The 14,467-nt window shown below is 28.8% G+C and overlaps 3 protein-coding genes across 9 annotated transcripts; 1 reads left to right on the top strand and 2 right to left on the bottom strand.

Annotated features, from left to right (window-relative positions):
- Nucleotides 1–919: 919 nt before the first annotated feature.
- Nucleotides 920–2,481, top strand: LOC127250373 (cytochrome b-c1 complex subunit 7-like). The gene is made up of 4 exons (XM_051273631.1): nt 920–1,112; nt 1,200–1,357; nt 2,006–2,053; nt 2,178–2,481. The coding sequence occupies exons 1-4, from the start codon at nt 1,016–1,018 to the stop codon at nt 2,244–2,246; spliced, it is 372 nt and encodes a 123-aa protein (XP_051129588.1). The 5' UTR covers nt 920–1,015; the 3' UTR covers nt 2,247–2,481.
- On the bottom strand, nt 2,341–9,168 carry LOC127250372 (transcription factor PIF5-like). 3 transcript variants are annotated; one of them, XM_051273629.1, is made up of 5 exons: nt 9,017–9,168; nt 3,866–4,173; nt 3,712–3,777; nt 3,439–3,504; nt 2,341–2,768 (listed from the first exon to the last, which is right to left on the bottom strand). In XM_051273629.1, exons 2-5 carry the CDS (start codon nt 4,160–4,162, stop codon nt 2,529–2,531), a joined length of 669 nt encoding a protein of 222 aa, XP_051129586.1. In that variant the 5' UTR covers nt 4,163–4,173; nt 9,017–9,168; the 3' UTR covers nt 2,341–2,528. The 3 variants fall into 3 exon arrangements, with proteins under 3 accessions (XP_051129586.1, XP_051129585.1, XP_051129587.1); XM_051273628.1 differs by lacking the exon at nt 9,017–9,168 and having other exon boundaries at nt 3,866–4,723; XM_051273630.1 differs by lacking the exon at nt 9,017–9,168 and having other exon boundaries at nt 2,341–2,755; nt 3,866–4,723.
- Nucleotides 9,012–13,536, bottom strand: LOC127250371 (uncharacterized). Of its 5 annotated transcripts, XR_007838685.1 has the most exons (5): nt 13,346–13,533; nt 12,177–12,647; nt 11,592–11,897; nt 9,193–10,711; nt 9,012–9,094 (listed from the first exon to the last, which is right to left on the bottom strand). XR_007838685.1 is itself a non-coding variant. In XM_051273627.1 (4 exons), the coding sequence occupies exons 2-4, from the start codon at nt 12,612–12,614 to the stop codon at nt 11,097–11,099; spliced, it is 1,179 nt and encodes a 392-aa protein (XP_051129584.1). In that variant the 5' UTR covers nt 12,615–12,647; nt 13,346–13,536; the 3' UTR covers nt 10,837–11,096. The 5 variants fall into 5 exon arrangements, 4 of the variants coding, with proteins under 4 accessions (XP_051129584.1, XP_051129583.1, XP_051129582.1 ...); XM_051273627.1 differs by lacking the exons at nt 9,012–9,094; nt 9,193–10,711 and having other exon boundaries at nt 10,837–11,762; nt 11,823–11,897; nt 13,346–13,536; XM_051273626.1 differs by lacking the exons at nt 9,012–9,094; nt 9,193–10,711 and having other exon boundaries at nt 10,840–11,897; nt 12,177–12,642; nt 13,346–13,535.
- Between the last annotated feature and the right edge of the window lie 931 nt (nt 13,537–14,467).

Here is a 14,467-nt window from a genome sequence, read left to right as displayed (position 1 = left end):
TTGTTCTTTTTTTATTATTATTTAAATAATGACGAATCATATAGGTAATATAAAAAACAATGTTGAATTTTGACCAAATAATATAAGCACATGTAATATTATATATATATTGAAAATCGTATGAATATATAAAAGTTTTGTTGCCCAAACAAACTCACATATCTTGAAATTTTAAAAATAATATTATACTTAATATTTATTTCGTATATAAAAGTATTATACTCAATTATTATTTTATTTTATTTTAAAAATATATAATGTAAGTAACCAAACAAGTTTGGTTGTCCATAACATTTTGGTAATTAATATATATTTTATTATTTTTATAAAAAATAATATTTATTATAAAATATTATTTTTTATATTACTAACCAATTTTTCATCCTTTATATAAAAAAAAATAGCTCTAATTTCTTTTAGATGCATTTTTTTTCTTTTATCCGTTTAGATACAATTAATAAAATTATTTTAAATAAGAAATAAAAACAAATTTCTTTTTAAAAAATTATCAAAATAAGATGATAATATAATGCATTGATTGGTTTTCGTCTCAAAATAAATATGATTTAAATTCAAATTCAAATTCAAATAAAAACAAATATATACAAACTCATATCACAATTAAATAAATTTTAAGATAATTCCTTTCACTCAAAATGTAATTGTTTGCCATTTTCCATTGTATATATATTTTTTTAGTATATGAATTTCATTAAATATTACAAGTATCTTAAATTAAATTCTATTTTTTGAAATTTTATGTTATTTTTCTATTTATGCAACAAGTATCAATTATTATTAACTGTAAAAGCGTTAGTTAAAAGTAGCGTCTTTAGGGTTCAATTTTCTACTATTATACCTAAACTCGCGTTCACCCGAAAACACGCCTTGTAGAAATAATATCAACGTGTAGTCGTGGCTCAGTCTCCGTTCACAAATACTCAAAACCAAAAAGTCACAGCAGAGAGGGAAAGTTCTGATCATTGCGACAGTTCTCTCGAGAGACGATTGTAAAATGGCATCGGCGATTTCCAAATGGCTCGTGGATCCGAAGCGCAATCCGCTGGCGGCAATCCACATGAAAGCAGTGTCCAAGCGCCTACGCAAATACGGTACGTCGGTTGTAGTGTTATTGGTCGTATTTGAGTGACAAGTTCGATTTGGAATCGAATTGATTGTGCGATGTTTTTTGAAACTAGGTCTTAGATACGATGATCTGTACGATCCGATGTACGATCTGGATGTCAAAGAGGCGCTTAATCGGCTGCCGAGGGAGATTGTGGATGCGAGGAACCAACGCCTTAAGCGCGCCTTGGACCTCTCTCTGAAGCATAAATATCTTCCGGAAGATCTTCAGGTGAAAATAATTTTTTTACGGTAATCCATTTCATTGATTTGATTTTTTCACTTCGATTGTTGGTGTTTGTAAATGTTGACTGTTTTTGAGCTAGCTGTGTGTGAATTTGAAGGAATGAACTGACAAGGATTTTGTAAGGATGATAGTGATGGAGTATTGGCTTGTTAGATGCTAAATTTGACCTTAGTTTCTTCTCTGGTTTATATATATATATATATATATCCAGAAACTCTATTCATAACTCTATGTGAAATTATATTCTAGTTTGAAAAGGAATTTGTATGCAATTTTGTGTTGATATCAAGCTTGTCACAATTCAGTGGCTATGTATTTCTCCATGGACTTCCATATTCTTCACGTTAGCCATTAGCCACTTCTATTTGTCAGCTGTTTCGAATCCAATTACTTGTGATAAGAACTCTTACAGGCTCAGGCACATTGAATATTTTTTAAGCCAATTTTAGGTTTGTTGGTGTGAAGAACATCACACATCGTTGATGATCATGATTCACATGGAACAACTTGAATTCTTAAGTAAATACTCTTGTTGGCACATCTTGTATGAGATGAGTGTAAATTTAGTGTATGCATTGCTATATAGTATTCGAAGCTCTGGTTATGTTTACATTTATCTTCTTCCACTTACAGGCAATGCAGACACCATTTCGGAGTTATCTTCAGGAGATGTTGGCTTTGGTAAGTCTCTTTTCTGAAATGCTGGTTATAGAACTAAATCGAGTATAGCATTCGCAACCCATTTGTTATTATGGGAAACTTGATCTTCACAATATGGTAGTTTAAATCTGATTCTTTTGTTCAGGTTAAAAGAGAGAGAGCTGAACGAGAGGCACTCGGCGCCTTGCCTCTTTATCAGCGTACCATTCCTTAAGTCAGCCTCAATATATTCCCACAACAGCGCCTGGTATTGTACTACAGATGTTATAATGATTTAATGAATAACAGCAATAGCGTCGTTCTTGCTGGGCTTGTACACGACTACCCGTACGTATATTTAAACCTATTTAGAATAGATTTACTTAAACTTATGAAATGCATCTGCTGGTCTGTTTAAACTAATGCTTCCTGATTTTCAGTAAATTGATTGCAGCCATACATTCATGCTATTGATTTTATGTCATTTTCATGACTTCAATTCATAGCACTTCTGTATTTAATCAGTGGTTGCTCCCTTTGATGGGGTTGAGCTTCCATGGATTCTGACTTGGATTGAGTTCTGACAATTTTCACATGAAGTGAATGAACTTCCTAACTGGCTCTGGGGAACACTGAAGTGGCATTCTCCTCTTGTGATTCCCATTGGATTCGCGGTTCTATCGATTGTGGCATCATCGATGGTGATGGATGACGAATGCCGAAACTTGCCCACCCGGACATCATCTGGTATGTTGTGCTACGAGTTAAAAATTTTCGAGTAAACTACATATATTGTATTTGTGTGTTTCGAAATAAATGCATAAAATGTCTTTTTGTAAATTGCATAATAGGTGTTTTAATAAAAATGTACAAAATGCTTTGTGTTTTATTTATTGTATGGAACCCTCTTGTGTTAAATGAAAGAATGCACAAAACACTATTTTTGTTAAAAACTAATATTTGGTTGTAAACTATACATAAAAAGGATAAAATATCTTAAATAATATTTTTTGAATAAAATAAATAACTAAATAATTTATCAATTATTTATTTAATAATTATTTTTACACGGATTATTATCTAATTTTTTTTCTTAAAAAAAAAAAAAAAACTCAACCATTAGGTTTCACGCAATTAATAAAATACGAGATGTTTTGTGCATTTATATTAAAAGACAAGGTGTTATTATGCAATTTACCCTAAATTTTATAACATGATTCATATTTGTATTAGAAATATAAGTGTGAATAATGCAATAAAATCTACTTTTAGGGTATTTTATGCATTTAAATATGGAAAATTGTTGCAACATCTGTCTCATATCATAGGCCTGTGTTAATACCTCAGAATGTCAAGCGTGTGGAAATGCATATAGGTGTGTGTATATATATATATATATGTGCGCGGGGGCGCGGGTGTATGTTTACCTGAAGCTGATACTGCAATGTCTTGATATGCTTAATAGCACCATCCAGGGTGGATGCTTTGTCTCTCTAAAAACCACAAGGACACATACCATGTAAGAACATCAGTAAGCAATAGAAGCCTTACCAAAACATTTGTAATTATGGTTTAAGAGACTATAGGAATAGGATAGTCATAAAATTAGTAGTATAGTAATAATAATAACGTGTTTTAATTATTCCTTCTTCAAAGTAAAGGTATGATTAAGGATATAGATATTGTGAGCAGAGCAGCACCTTATGACAGTTGGGAATGAGTTCTTGTAGAACCTTAAACTTCTCTCCAAGTCTCTGCCTCCTCAGCTGCTCCATAGATAAATAGGATACAAAATTAAATTAAGTTCATAAAATAGTAATATAAGTAAGAGGTGTATTGATTTAGTTGGCTTACCCTTTCATTGAGGTTACGAGATTGGGTACAACGTGATCTTTTTCGGGTGAGATCTTGTTGTATGATCAACACATCATCTGATTCTGATGCTGATGCTGATGCTGATTGTGTGGTGTATTGGCTCCCATTTTCCAGGAGGAGGGCTGGTGATGATGATGATCTTTTGTTATTATGATTGTTATTATCCTCCATAGCCAATTCTGGTAGTGAAATGAATTCTCCAGGATGCACAAGGGGTGGAGGATAATCAACCAGCAAATGATGAATTTCTTCTTCTCCCCATGGAACCAAATCCATTTCAGTAAATCCTTGTGGGGGTGAAAGAAGATGATGATGATAAGCCATGTTTGTTTCCAGGTTAGTTGCTCTTTTCTCTCCTTTTTTTTTTTTTTTTTTTTGTTTTCTTCCCTAATATGATGAACAAAATAATAGATCCATCAAGTAGTAGAGTAGAGTAGTTGTTGATGGTAGTAGCAGCCAATGGGGGGTAGTGAAGGTGAATAAATACTGGGATTGGAGGGGTGGTTTTCAAGTAAATTTATACATATATATATAAGGAAATTTTTTTCATAATTAAGAATAATTAGTATGTTTTCAGGATAAATGGGTGAAAACTTAATAATCCTAATTTATATAATTAAATAATATAATTAACATAATTATATATTATTTAATTATAAAGATCAGCCTTGGTAGCACCCTATCCAAGCTGATGTTTTAATAAGTGCGTTCCTTTTAAAGTTTGGATTTTATTTAGGATTTTTTTTCTGATCCAAAATCATCCAATGAAATTTTTATTTTTTGTTTAATATATTCTTAAAAAAATAATACTCCTTTCATTCGGTCAAAAATTATTTAATTGTTTTTAAATTATTGTATTTAATATTAAAAATAATTTTATATTTATATAATTTATTCTATAAAAATAATTGTATTTATTTTATAAGAAACTAATAAGTATTTTTATCATTATATTTAACTAGACAGAGGGAATAATAAACTTTTATTCAAAATATTTTATCAATTACTTATTTATATTTCATCAAAATGTTTGGATGAAAAATAAGTTATTTGTATATTTTAAATGAAAAATTAGATTAAAAGAAATTTTTGAGAACAAAACAGTATTAAGATAAAGATTTAGGGCGCGGTTTCGAATCAATTTGCATTATTAACTACGTTTCATTTTAGTAAAAATTTAGAAATATTTGATTTTTTGATTTAGTACTAAAATAATATTTCCTTCGGGTATATATATATATTTATGTTTAGTTGTCCAATAAAAAGTTAATTATTTTATTAAATACTTTATTTTCTTTTTATAAATATTCTTACTGAACATCACATCATTATTTTTGTAGCAAAAAATAAAAATAATTATTCATTACAATTAAAATATTAGTATTATTTTTTAAACTTTACGTAAAAAAGTAATATATATTTATTAATTTGATGAATGGAGTATTTCATAGAAATATTTTGTAAAAGAAAAATAATATTATATTTCTTTCGAGAAAAGATTTAAGAAATTTGTGTTACATAAACACACAAGTTGAGAGGTTTTAATTTTGTATTTAAATACTATTTGTAATGTAAAAGTTATGGGTTTGTTTGGTCAAGATTTTAATATTTTTATCTTTCCATTCGTTTGTCAAATTTTAACAAAATTCTACTATTCATCCAATTTTTTTCCCCCAAAAACATCAAATCAAACATCTATTTTTCATTTTTTATATTATACTAATAATTAATTTTACATTCAAAACATCACATCAACACATATTTATATCACATCATACAACTATTCAAATTCAAAATTTTTACTATTCAAATCCCAACTCAAAATCCAAACCCCCAAACAAACACACACATTAAAAAATTTTCAAGAGTGTGTTTTATATTTTGGTTTTGGTTTGAAATTTGGGTAGATAATATAAAAGTACTTTTTTAAGTCCCCTATATGAAGGTTGTCATTAATATTTTACATATTTATTTTTAAATATTAATTATTATATAAACAATTAATACAAATCAAAAGAAAAGAAAAAAAGAACAAAAATAGTTTTTTATAATACAAATTCAATAATATTTGTAGAGTAAATTATTTAAATATAAAAATATTTTTAATGTAAATAAATATACAGGAATATGACCAAATTATCTGGAAAGGAGGAGTAATTTTTTAGAGAGAAATTTTCGGATAAAAAAACAAAAGACCAAAAGACCAAAAGAATAATTTAAAATTTAAAATATCATATTAATATCTATTTATATTATATTATATAAAGATTTTAATTTAAAATTTTTGCTATTTAAATTCTAAACACAAAATTTTAGGGTATGTTTCTTTACCCAATTTCTCCGTATTTTACTGGACTTTGCGTATAAAAATAAAAAATAAAAAATAAAAAATAAAAATATTTTTTTCTTTTCACAAAATATTTTATCAAATATTATTTTAATACCAAATTTAAACCAATTATTTTTAAATTCATCCAAAAAAAACACACCCTAAATTATCAAAAGAACACTCCTTAATCTTTTTTCAAAGATTCTTATGTCTAAACAATTAAAAAATAAAATAAAATGTAATGTTTGGTGACAAAAAGAAAGGAGGGATTATACCACACACGGATAATGGATGGATGATTCAAGAAGGAACACTTGCTGCAAATTGCAGCAGCGCAGATGGGCATTCAGGCTCAAGGCCACCCTAACGCTCTACACGTGGCATATTGACTTCCTCAAACACAAACAAGTAGCTATTTCACCTCATTGACACGTGTCAATGGTGCCTTCCCTTTTTTTTTTTTTTTCACTCTCTAACCGGATAAAATTTGAAGCGTTTATGTTCGTTTATTAATTTTGCGAATAAAATTTGCTTTCATTCTTTAAATATTCAAATTTGTTCATATTGTTCAAGTTCGATTCATTAAAAAATTTATTGTTCGAATTCGTTTAAGTAGATATGGTTTTTTATTTTACTTTTAATTCATATAGTAGTTATGTTTGTGAATGAGCTAAAACCAAATCAAATCGAATCGGACCAAATTTTACTAACAATTTAGCTCGTTTAACAGCTCTATACAATTAGTAGTGTAACATCAAAATCTATAATTGACACTTTTCACGTACATATTTTAAATATAATAATTTATAAATTACATTAGTTAAAAAAAAAAAAACACACACACAACGAATTATATATAACACACAAATTTAAAAATATCAGAAATTTAAATTCATAATATATATAACATCAGAAATTTAAATTCATAATATATATAACATCACAAGTACACTCACACACATTATTAACATTATAGATATTATCCCTGCCCGTCCAAATTCAATGCATCTTTTTTTTTTTTCCTTTTTTAAAACAAATATACGTTTTACTTTACTAAAAAAATAATTCTTATAATTTACAGTTAATCAATATTATAAATAATATCATGAAAAAAAAATAAAAGTAAAATAAACTATTTCTCTTTCTATTATATTATTACCTATAAAATAATACTTCATCCGTCTCGTAACAAAGTATTTATTTTTTTTTTTAGTAATTGTGCTTTCTACCTTAACATTACAAATACTCTTACAACTTACAATATATACACAAATATTCTTACTTTTATATCACACGTACTAATAAGGTTATTTAATAAGGTTATTTTAGTCATTTCTACTTTATTCTTACTATATCCCAATATAATACTAATATTTCTTAAATTACGTGCAAAAAGCAAATAGATACTCAATTTCGAGACGGAATGAGTAATATACTAAAATTCACATAAAAAAAAAATTAAATAAATTGGCACCGGATGGGGCGTATAAGTTTGTTTGGATACATAAATTAAAAAATAATAAATACTATTATTTTAATATTAAAATAGGAGATAAATTTAAAATAAAAGTATTATTAAATTTTTATTAAGTAATTAATAAAAAATAATGAGAAAATAGAAAAAAAATATTAATAAATAATAATTTTTTATTAAAATAAAAATAATAAAATAAATAATTTATTTACTATAAATAAATTAAATATAAATTTAACGTACAAAAATAATAGCAAAATTTTAACAGCGAAAATATTACTACATATATACACAACTTGGATGTATCTGGATGAATATGAAAAATATATCAGTAATTATAGAAATAATATTTTGTTTTAAATTATTAACTATTTTTTTTATGAATAGAATATATATGAATATTTATAAATAATATTTTAACTAAACAAACAATAACTAATTTTCAACTACATCTCATGACATTTTTAAAAAAATTATTACATTTTAGTCACAATTTTAATTTTTGATTTATAATTTTTAATTTTAATTAAACTAATTAGTTATCTTAATATATATTATTATACTAATATTTTTTTTAAGTCTTCTTGTCCAACTAAATCTTCGTAATTATAATAAGCTATCAAACTTTTTATGCTAAATCAAGATAACCTTTTAATTCTTATAGAATATATCATTAAATATTTATATTTTTAAAAACATTCTAAAAATAAAGAAATTGAAAAAAAAAAATCACGAAAGCAAAACACAAAGGAATAATACTTATAAATAATACTAATACATCATTTTCGTAATCTTATAAATATATATATATATATATAAAAGATAATAAAGACAATTTCCTCTATCGTCAGACTTTACCTATGTAAATGAATTAAAACTGAAGATAACTAATTAGTAAGGGGAAAAAACTTGAGCTAATTTGATTTTGAATAGAATCTTTTACTAAAATTGTAGAATAGTATTAATTTCAATTTAAAATCAAAACCAACACTTATATAAAATAAACTAATAACTAAAAATAATTAGGTTGTCAGGGCTCTTTTGTTTTTCATTTTTATGGGAATGTAACAACAATAATATTTTGTTTTTAGTTGCATTTGATTTTATTCAATTTTTTCTTATTTCGACTTCTGTTAAAACCTTCGAGTTAAAAAGATTTCTCCTCCTCTCTCTACCGTATCAACAGAATACCCAATGCTATAGCCTATATATAAAAAATGCCTACCCGAACTAAATATATATATATGAAAATTACCAATGACATATAACCCCAAGCAAATAATATGCAAGTTGCAATAAAATATTGGCGTAGTTTAGATTGACTTACCCGTGAAATCGGTTAAACAATGAATTGCCGTTGTTGTTGTTGTTGCGGCGCAATAGGAACACTTTACATGGAGGAAAGCTGAAACCGACAAAGATAAATTTCATCGAGTTATGTGGTAATAATTTGCGAAAATAAATGAAGTGAATATTTAAGAAAAAGGATTTGATCACCATAACCTTGCGAGTTTCCGGACCATGTAGAGGAAAGGCAATGCTCTTGGCGCGTTTTAGTGGTAATATACTTTATAATTCAATTGATATTGCGCTAATCGAACTCTTGAAATAAAGGATACCCATTTTCCCATTGTGTCATGTACGACGAATTCCTTTTAGGTCCACTAGTAAGATGAGTTTCATTGCTTTCTGCACCAAGAGATGATGAAAAAGGGAGCATATATCATTATTGAATAACTTTATAAACAGCACGATGTAATATAACTATTGCAGGATAATGAGTGTTTAATACTTACATGATTCTCCAAAAATATTATCCCAAAAATAATACGTAACAATAAAAGTCAAACAAAAATATAAAAAATATCGTCGCTGTAATACTTTCACAGTTCTCAATACCTCACAATATTTATATTTTTAACTTTGTTTTAGGGCTATTCATCAAAATTTCTGCCTCTAAAAGAAGATCTTATTTAAAAACTCGTTATTGAGATATAATGTCAAAGATTCTTTATTCAAAACATCGTATCCAGCACTATTTACATCACATGAAACAATTATTTTCCCTCAACTTTTTATTATTCCTAAAAGCTCCCAAAATTCCAAAACATATGTAAACAGATTCTCGAGAATTTAGCTCTATGCTAATTAACATGGATAAGTTTACTAGTACTAAATTTCATAAACAATTGAGCATGGTTTCTTATTCAGGAAGCCGGATCTTTCAACTTCACTTTTCTCGATTCCAAATCCCGTTACAAAATGTTCTAACTAACATAAACAAAACCAACCTTATACATAACTGTAAGTAGCCTTGAATATTACGAGCAAGTTTTGACTGAACTGAAAGAATAGAGAAATCACAATCACAAAAGTGTTCTCCAAGGACATAATAAGTCATTCACACCAACCTGAACAAGTGCCAACAATTCCAACTCGTGAAGCATATTGGCGATGGTATCTTCATATGCAGATGCTAAGGTTTTCTTGTAGCAAGTAAACAGCATGAAAGCATACGAGCAAAAGGTAAAACGAAATGAATCCAACATATACATGTCGAGAATGCTTCTAAAGCAATTTCCCATGTAAAGTCCCAAAAGCAATTCAAATGTCAATACGATCCAATGGCAATGTACTACGAATATATGTACAGTTGGGAATGTGTAAATGATAATAAGCATGGGTACCCAAACAAAATAAAGAATGAGAGTTATTGTAAAATATTGAAAGAGAAATGACCAGGTAAATATCAATGTATATCTTGTTGCACATCCTACGGAAAAAGACATGATAGTATTTTAAACAGCTTAGGGTTTAATACATACATAGATATATATACAAACACACACACACACACATTGTAAGATGAAATTGTGTGATACCAGGGATCAGCCATATACTGAAGCATAAGTTTGAAAGTAGACGAGTGAATCGTCCAAAGTTCAATGCCAGAGACAGGCAGCAAACCCTGGCATCATCTCACAATCATAGGAAGCAAATGAGCATGCCTCCAACTGTACCCCTGGAAAATCAACGACAGGGTCGATACATGATTAATAATGCCCTCAAAAGAGAAATTCATGTGCTGCCAATTTCATAAAAATACATATTGCTACAAATACATCCATATACAATAAGTAGCCTTAAATTTAAGCATGCTAGGCTTCATATTGCTACAATTTGAAAATTAATATAACCTGTAATAAAAATAAACAAAGAATTAAGCATTTGATACGTGCTTCTCTTACAAGATATGGGCATAATAACAAAGATGGTAAGAAGAAGAATACACAAAGTATTGCCTTTTTATATTTCTTTACATTCTTGAAAGTGGATGAGGTAACATGAGGACAACAGATGAAAGACAGGAAATATCTATAGCTATCAGTTTACACTAAATAAGGGTTTTAGGTAGAAATTAGGTGCTTCAACTCCTTCAAATGTTCATCATTTGAAATGTGAAGCATAATGCGAAGATCTGTCAATAATTCTTCTTGGTCCCAACTTAAGGAACCAGAAGCATACAGAGCTTCCATAGTGCTTCGATAAGCATGCAATTCTAGCCTATGTATACTGATCGCTACATCCTCTTTGGAAGGATGAGAGGAACTCTCAAATCCTGGACAACTAGATGACTCTGCGTCACTACAAAGGGTTTCTGATTCTTTGAAACTACCAGGTATGAAATGACCAGATGAGTTTTTCAGAGGCTCGTTATTTAGACTACAACTACCAACAGAAGAACCTTCACTGTCAGAACTACTTAATTCGGAGCTGCTGACCAAAGAATACCCAACCTCATTTTGTTTAGCCCTGTCAGCTTGATCATATCCATTTGATATAACGGTAAAGTAGGAATGCATGCTTTTTCCACCCGAAAATGGGTAAGCAGCAGCATCTACCTTTTCTATGTAAGGTGCAGCAACCACTCGCTGCTTCTGGCCTTCTTTCACAGTTGCTCGTAATTTTTGTGCTGGTCCATTGTTTGCTTCAATGATGGATGAATCATAGGGGGAAGCCCTCTTTCGAGATGCTGCAGAGACTAAAGGAGAATTCTGATACGCAGCACCATCCTGGACATTCATGCAATCATTTTCGTGTTCAAAGTTAGCCGTTGAATTGATTTGAGGCACCTGAAATTTCATCTTTCTACAACCACTGGAAGTTGATTGGTTCCTAGACATCAAATCATTGCCCACATGGGATATCTGCAAACATAAGAAAGACAATATCAGAATGTGCAAATTAAGATAAGGATTTATTGCTTTGAACTCAAATGAGAACGGAGAGAAATAGGAATTGTAGAAAACTTAGAAATATGAATAAACTCGGTCACTTGGTGGGAAGAATTTATCCCCATTTTACAGTAACACTGAGCATTCAAGAATCCTTCATAGCTCTACTTTGGAAGAAGAAACAAAAGCATTCCACAGGATAAGGATACAGGTTAACACACAGATAGTAGAGAGAACACAGATTAAAAGTACCTTTCCCACTAGAAACCATCTGCCACCATCCCAGGTTTGTCTCATCCTGATGTTCAACCTATCAACAACTACTTCCTGAGAATACCCAAGCAGCCGTAGTAAATATCGATTTTTTAGGCTTGCAGTCTTCCTTTTCTTTTCTTGTTTGCCTCCCAAAATCTTTACGATAACAGCAACCGTCCATGAATTCTTGTAAAACGCCTCCACAATGTCTTCAGCATTGTAACTCTCAAGATCTAGCTGCACTAGAGGAGGCAATGGCCTAACAAGCTTCCTTGAGACTATATCCACCAATCGGTCAATTCCCACAGCAGGATAACAATCATATCGGACATGGTATGTATGCCCTGTACCGAAGAGTATTTCTGCAGGATGCCACAAATATGGCACTCCCTTATTGTTCATAACCTCCACTTTATCTCCTTTTTTGAATCTCATTGTAAGCAATTTTCTTCAACAAATATCACTAAACTGTCGCAATAATGAAAAGGACATCAATGAGAAAGCAGCATAAATTTGATAAGCATCAACATTGAAATATGATTGAAATTAAATCTAGATCCACGCATTGATCAAATATACTAATAAGATATCATAGGACTTTTTCATAAAAGTATTCAAGGGGAATAAAATCACTGTAACAATACTTCTTTCTTATATATATATATATACATATCAAGCTATATAACAATTCAGGAAATTTGCGAATAGCAAAAAGTGAATCAGGAGACTCTAAATTCTACAGATTTGGGAAACTCTAATTTTCAGATCAATTCAAATCACGTAGACATCTATAACTAAGAAAGTATTCGTTCATTTAAATTTCAAAAACATTAACTGCCTAAAAGCATTCATATATTAATCAAAAAATTTGCAACTGATATACATCGGCCTCACTCTGTAACGAACACGCGATGTCCGGTTACATCTCCAATGCATCGAGCATTCATCAACTAAATTCACTAGAACGTAGATCATGCAGAGTCCTCAAAACCGAGCAAGTCAGCCATGAACGCAGAAACGAAATAAGAATTTCAACCAAATAACGAACGAATCACAGTAGACACTTGCGTAAAACAAAAAGGATAATCTAGATTAGAACAACTAAACATTAATCAAATTCAGGAATCGAGGCTAATAACGAAACCCTAGAATTCAAAAAAACATACCTTATTCGCCAAATTAAACAAGAATCTACACCAGCAGCTTGCGCAATTAGATAAATTTCGATCTCGGATGCTCTCCAAAGCCAGAAATTGATCTTCAGATTTACGGTCTAGGGTTTGTTTCTTTTGCTTGAGGACAAATTAATTGAAAGGAAAGTGAATACTAATCACGAGATTGATGATGGATCAAAGGTTATTTTAATTTATATTATGAAACAGGGAGCCCTAGGTGCATTTTAGGAATTTTACCAAGACAGGCTTAAAACTGAATCCGTACACGAATAAAATTAGGGGATGGGTAAAGCACGCCCACGCTTAGTGCCGTTAGGATAGCCTTTAAACTACCCCTCTACGCCCAAAAAAAAAAAAAAAAACAAAATATTAATTAATTAATTAATTAATAATAAAATGAAATCAAAGATAACAAGATCATTTATAATTATTTTATTTGAAAATTGAAGTTTTATGAATATTAAGGGGATGTATTTATAATTCAAAATTGAAATTTTAATGAATTTTTTTGAATTGAAATTTCAATGAAATTTATGTGGATTTAAAAAATGTACAGATTTATACATTTTAGTAATTGATTTAAATGAATTTTTATAAATTTGATTGAATTTTTTATAAATTTATATCAATTTGGTACGATTGTACAATAATTTTTTTATATATATAATTATATAAAATTATATTAAACACATAGTTTATAAATATAATATATTTATGATTAAAGTTATCATATATTATTTTTATAAAATAAATAAATAAATAATATATAATTATCAATAATATAAAAAAAATATATTATAATATATATAACAATATTATATTGTATATTAATATATTCAGTTTTATAATTTTAACATATATTATCATTCAATATATTAAGGGTGTGTTTGTTTGAAGGATTTTGAAGGATTTCTACTATTCATCCAATTTTTTTCCCCAAAAAACATCACATCAAACATCTATTTTTTATTTTTTATATTATACTAAAAATCAAATTTACATTCAAAACATCACATCAAACCCTATTTATATCACATCATACAACTATTCAAATTCAAAATTTTTACTATTCAAATCCCAATCCAAAATCCAAACCCCCAAACAAACACACCC

This window comes from Andrographis paniculata, unplaced genomic scaffold (genome assembly GCF_009805555.1).
Source record: "Andrographis paniculata isolate CXL003 unplaced genomic scaffold, ASM980555v1 Contig37END, whole genome shotgun sequence".
Classification (NCBI taxonomy): Eukaryota; Viridiplantae; Streptophyta; class Magnoliopsida; order Lamiales; family Acanthaceae; genus Andrographis; species Andrographis paniculata.
This window is presented reverse-complemented; position numbering and strand designations above follow the sequence as displayed.

Coding starts and splice junctions, on each gene's coding strand:
- LOC127250371 (XM_051273626.1), bottom strand. CDS start 12,614: ATGAGATTCAAAAAAGGAGATAAAGTGGAGGTTATGAACAATAAGGGA. Junction 11,898..12,176: donor GATGGTTTCTAGTGGGAAAG/GTACTTTTAATC, acceptor TTATGTTTGCAG/ATATCCCATGTGGGCAATGA.
- LOC127250373 (XM_051273631.1), top strand. CDS start 1,016: ATGGCATCGGCGATTTCCAAATGGCTCGTGGATCCGAAGCGCAATCCG. Junction 1,113..1,199: donor CAAGCGCCTACGCAAATACG/GTACGTCGGTTG, acceptor TTTTGAAACTAG/GTCTTAGATACGATGATCTG. Junction 1,358..2,005: donor ATCTTCCGGAAGATCTTCAG/GTGAAAATAATT, acceptor TTCCACTTACAG/GCAATGCAGACACCATTTCG.
- LOC127250372 (XM_051273628.1), bottom strand. CDS start 4,210: ATGGCTTATCATCATCATCTTCTTTCACCCCCACAAGGATTTACTGAA. Junction 3,778..3,865: donor CTCGTAACCTCAATGAAAGG/GTAAGCCAACTA, acceptor TCTATGGAGCAG/CTGAGGAGGCAGAGACTTGG. Junction 2,769..3,438: donor CATTGCAGTATCAGCTTCAG/GTAAACATACAC, acceptor TTTAACTCGTAG/CACAACATACCAGATGATGT.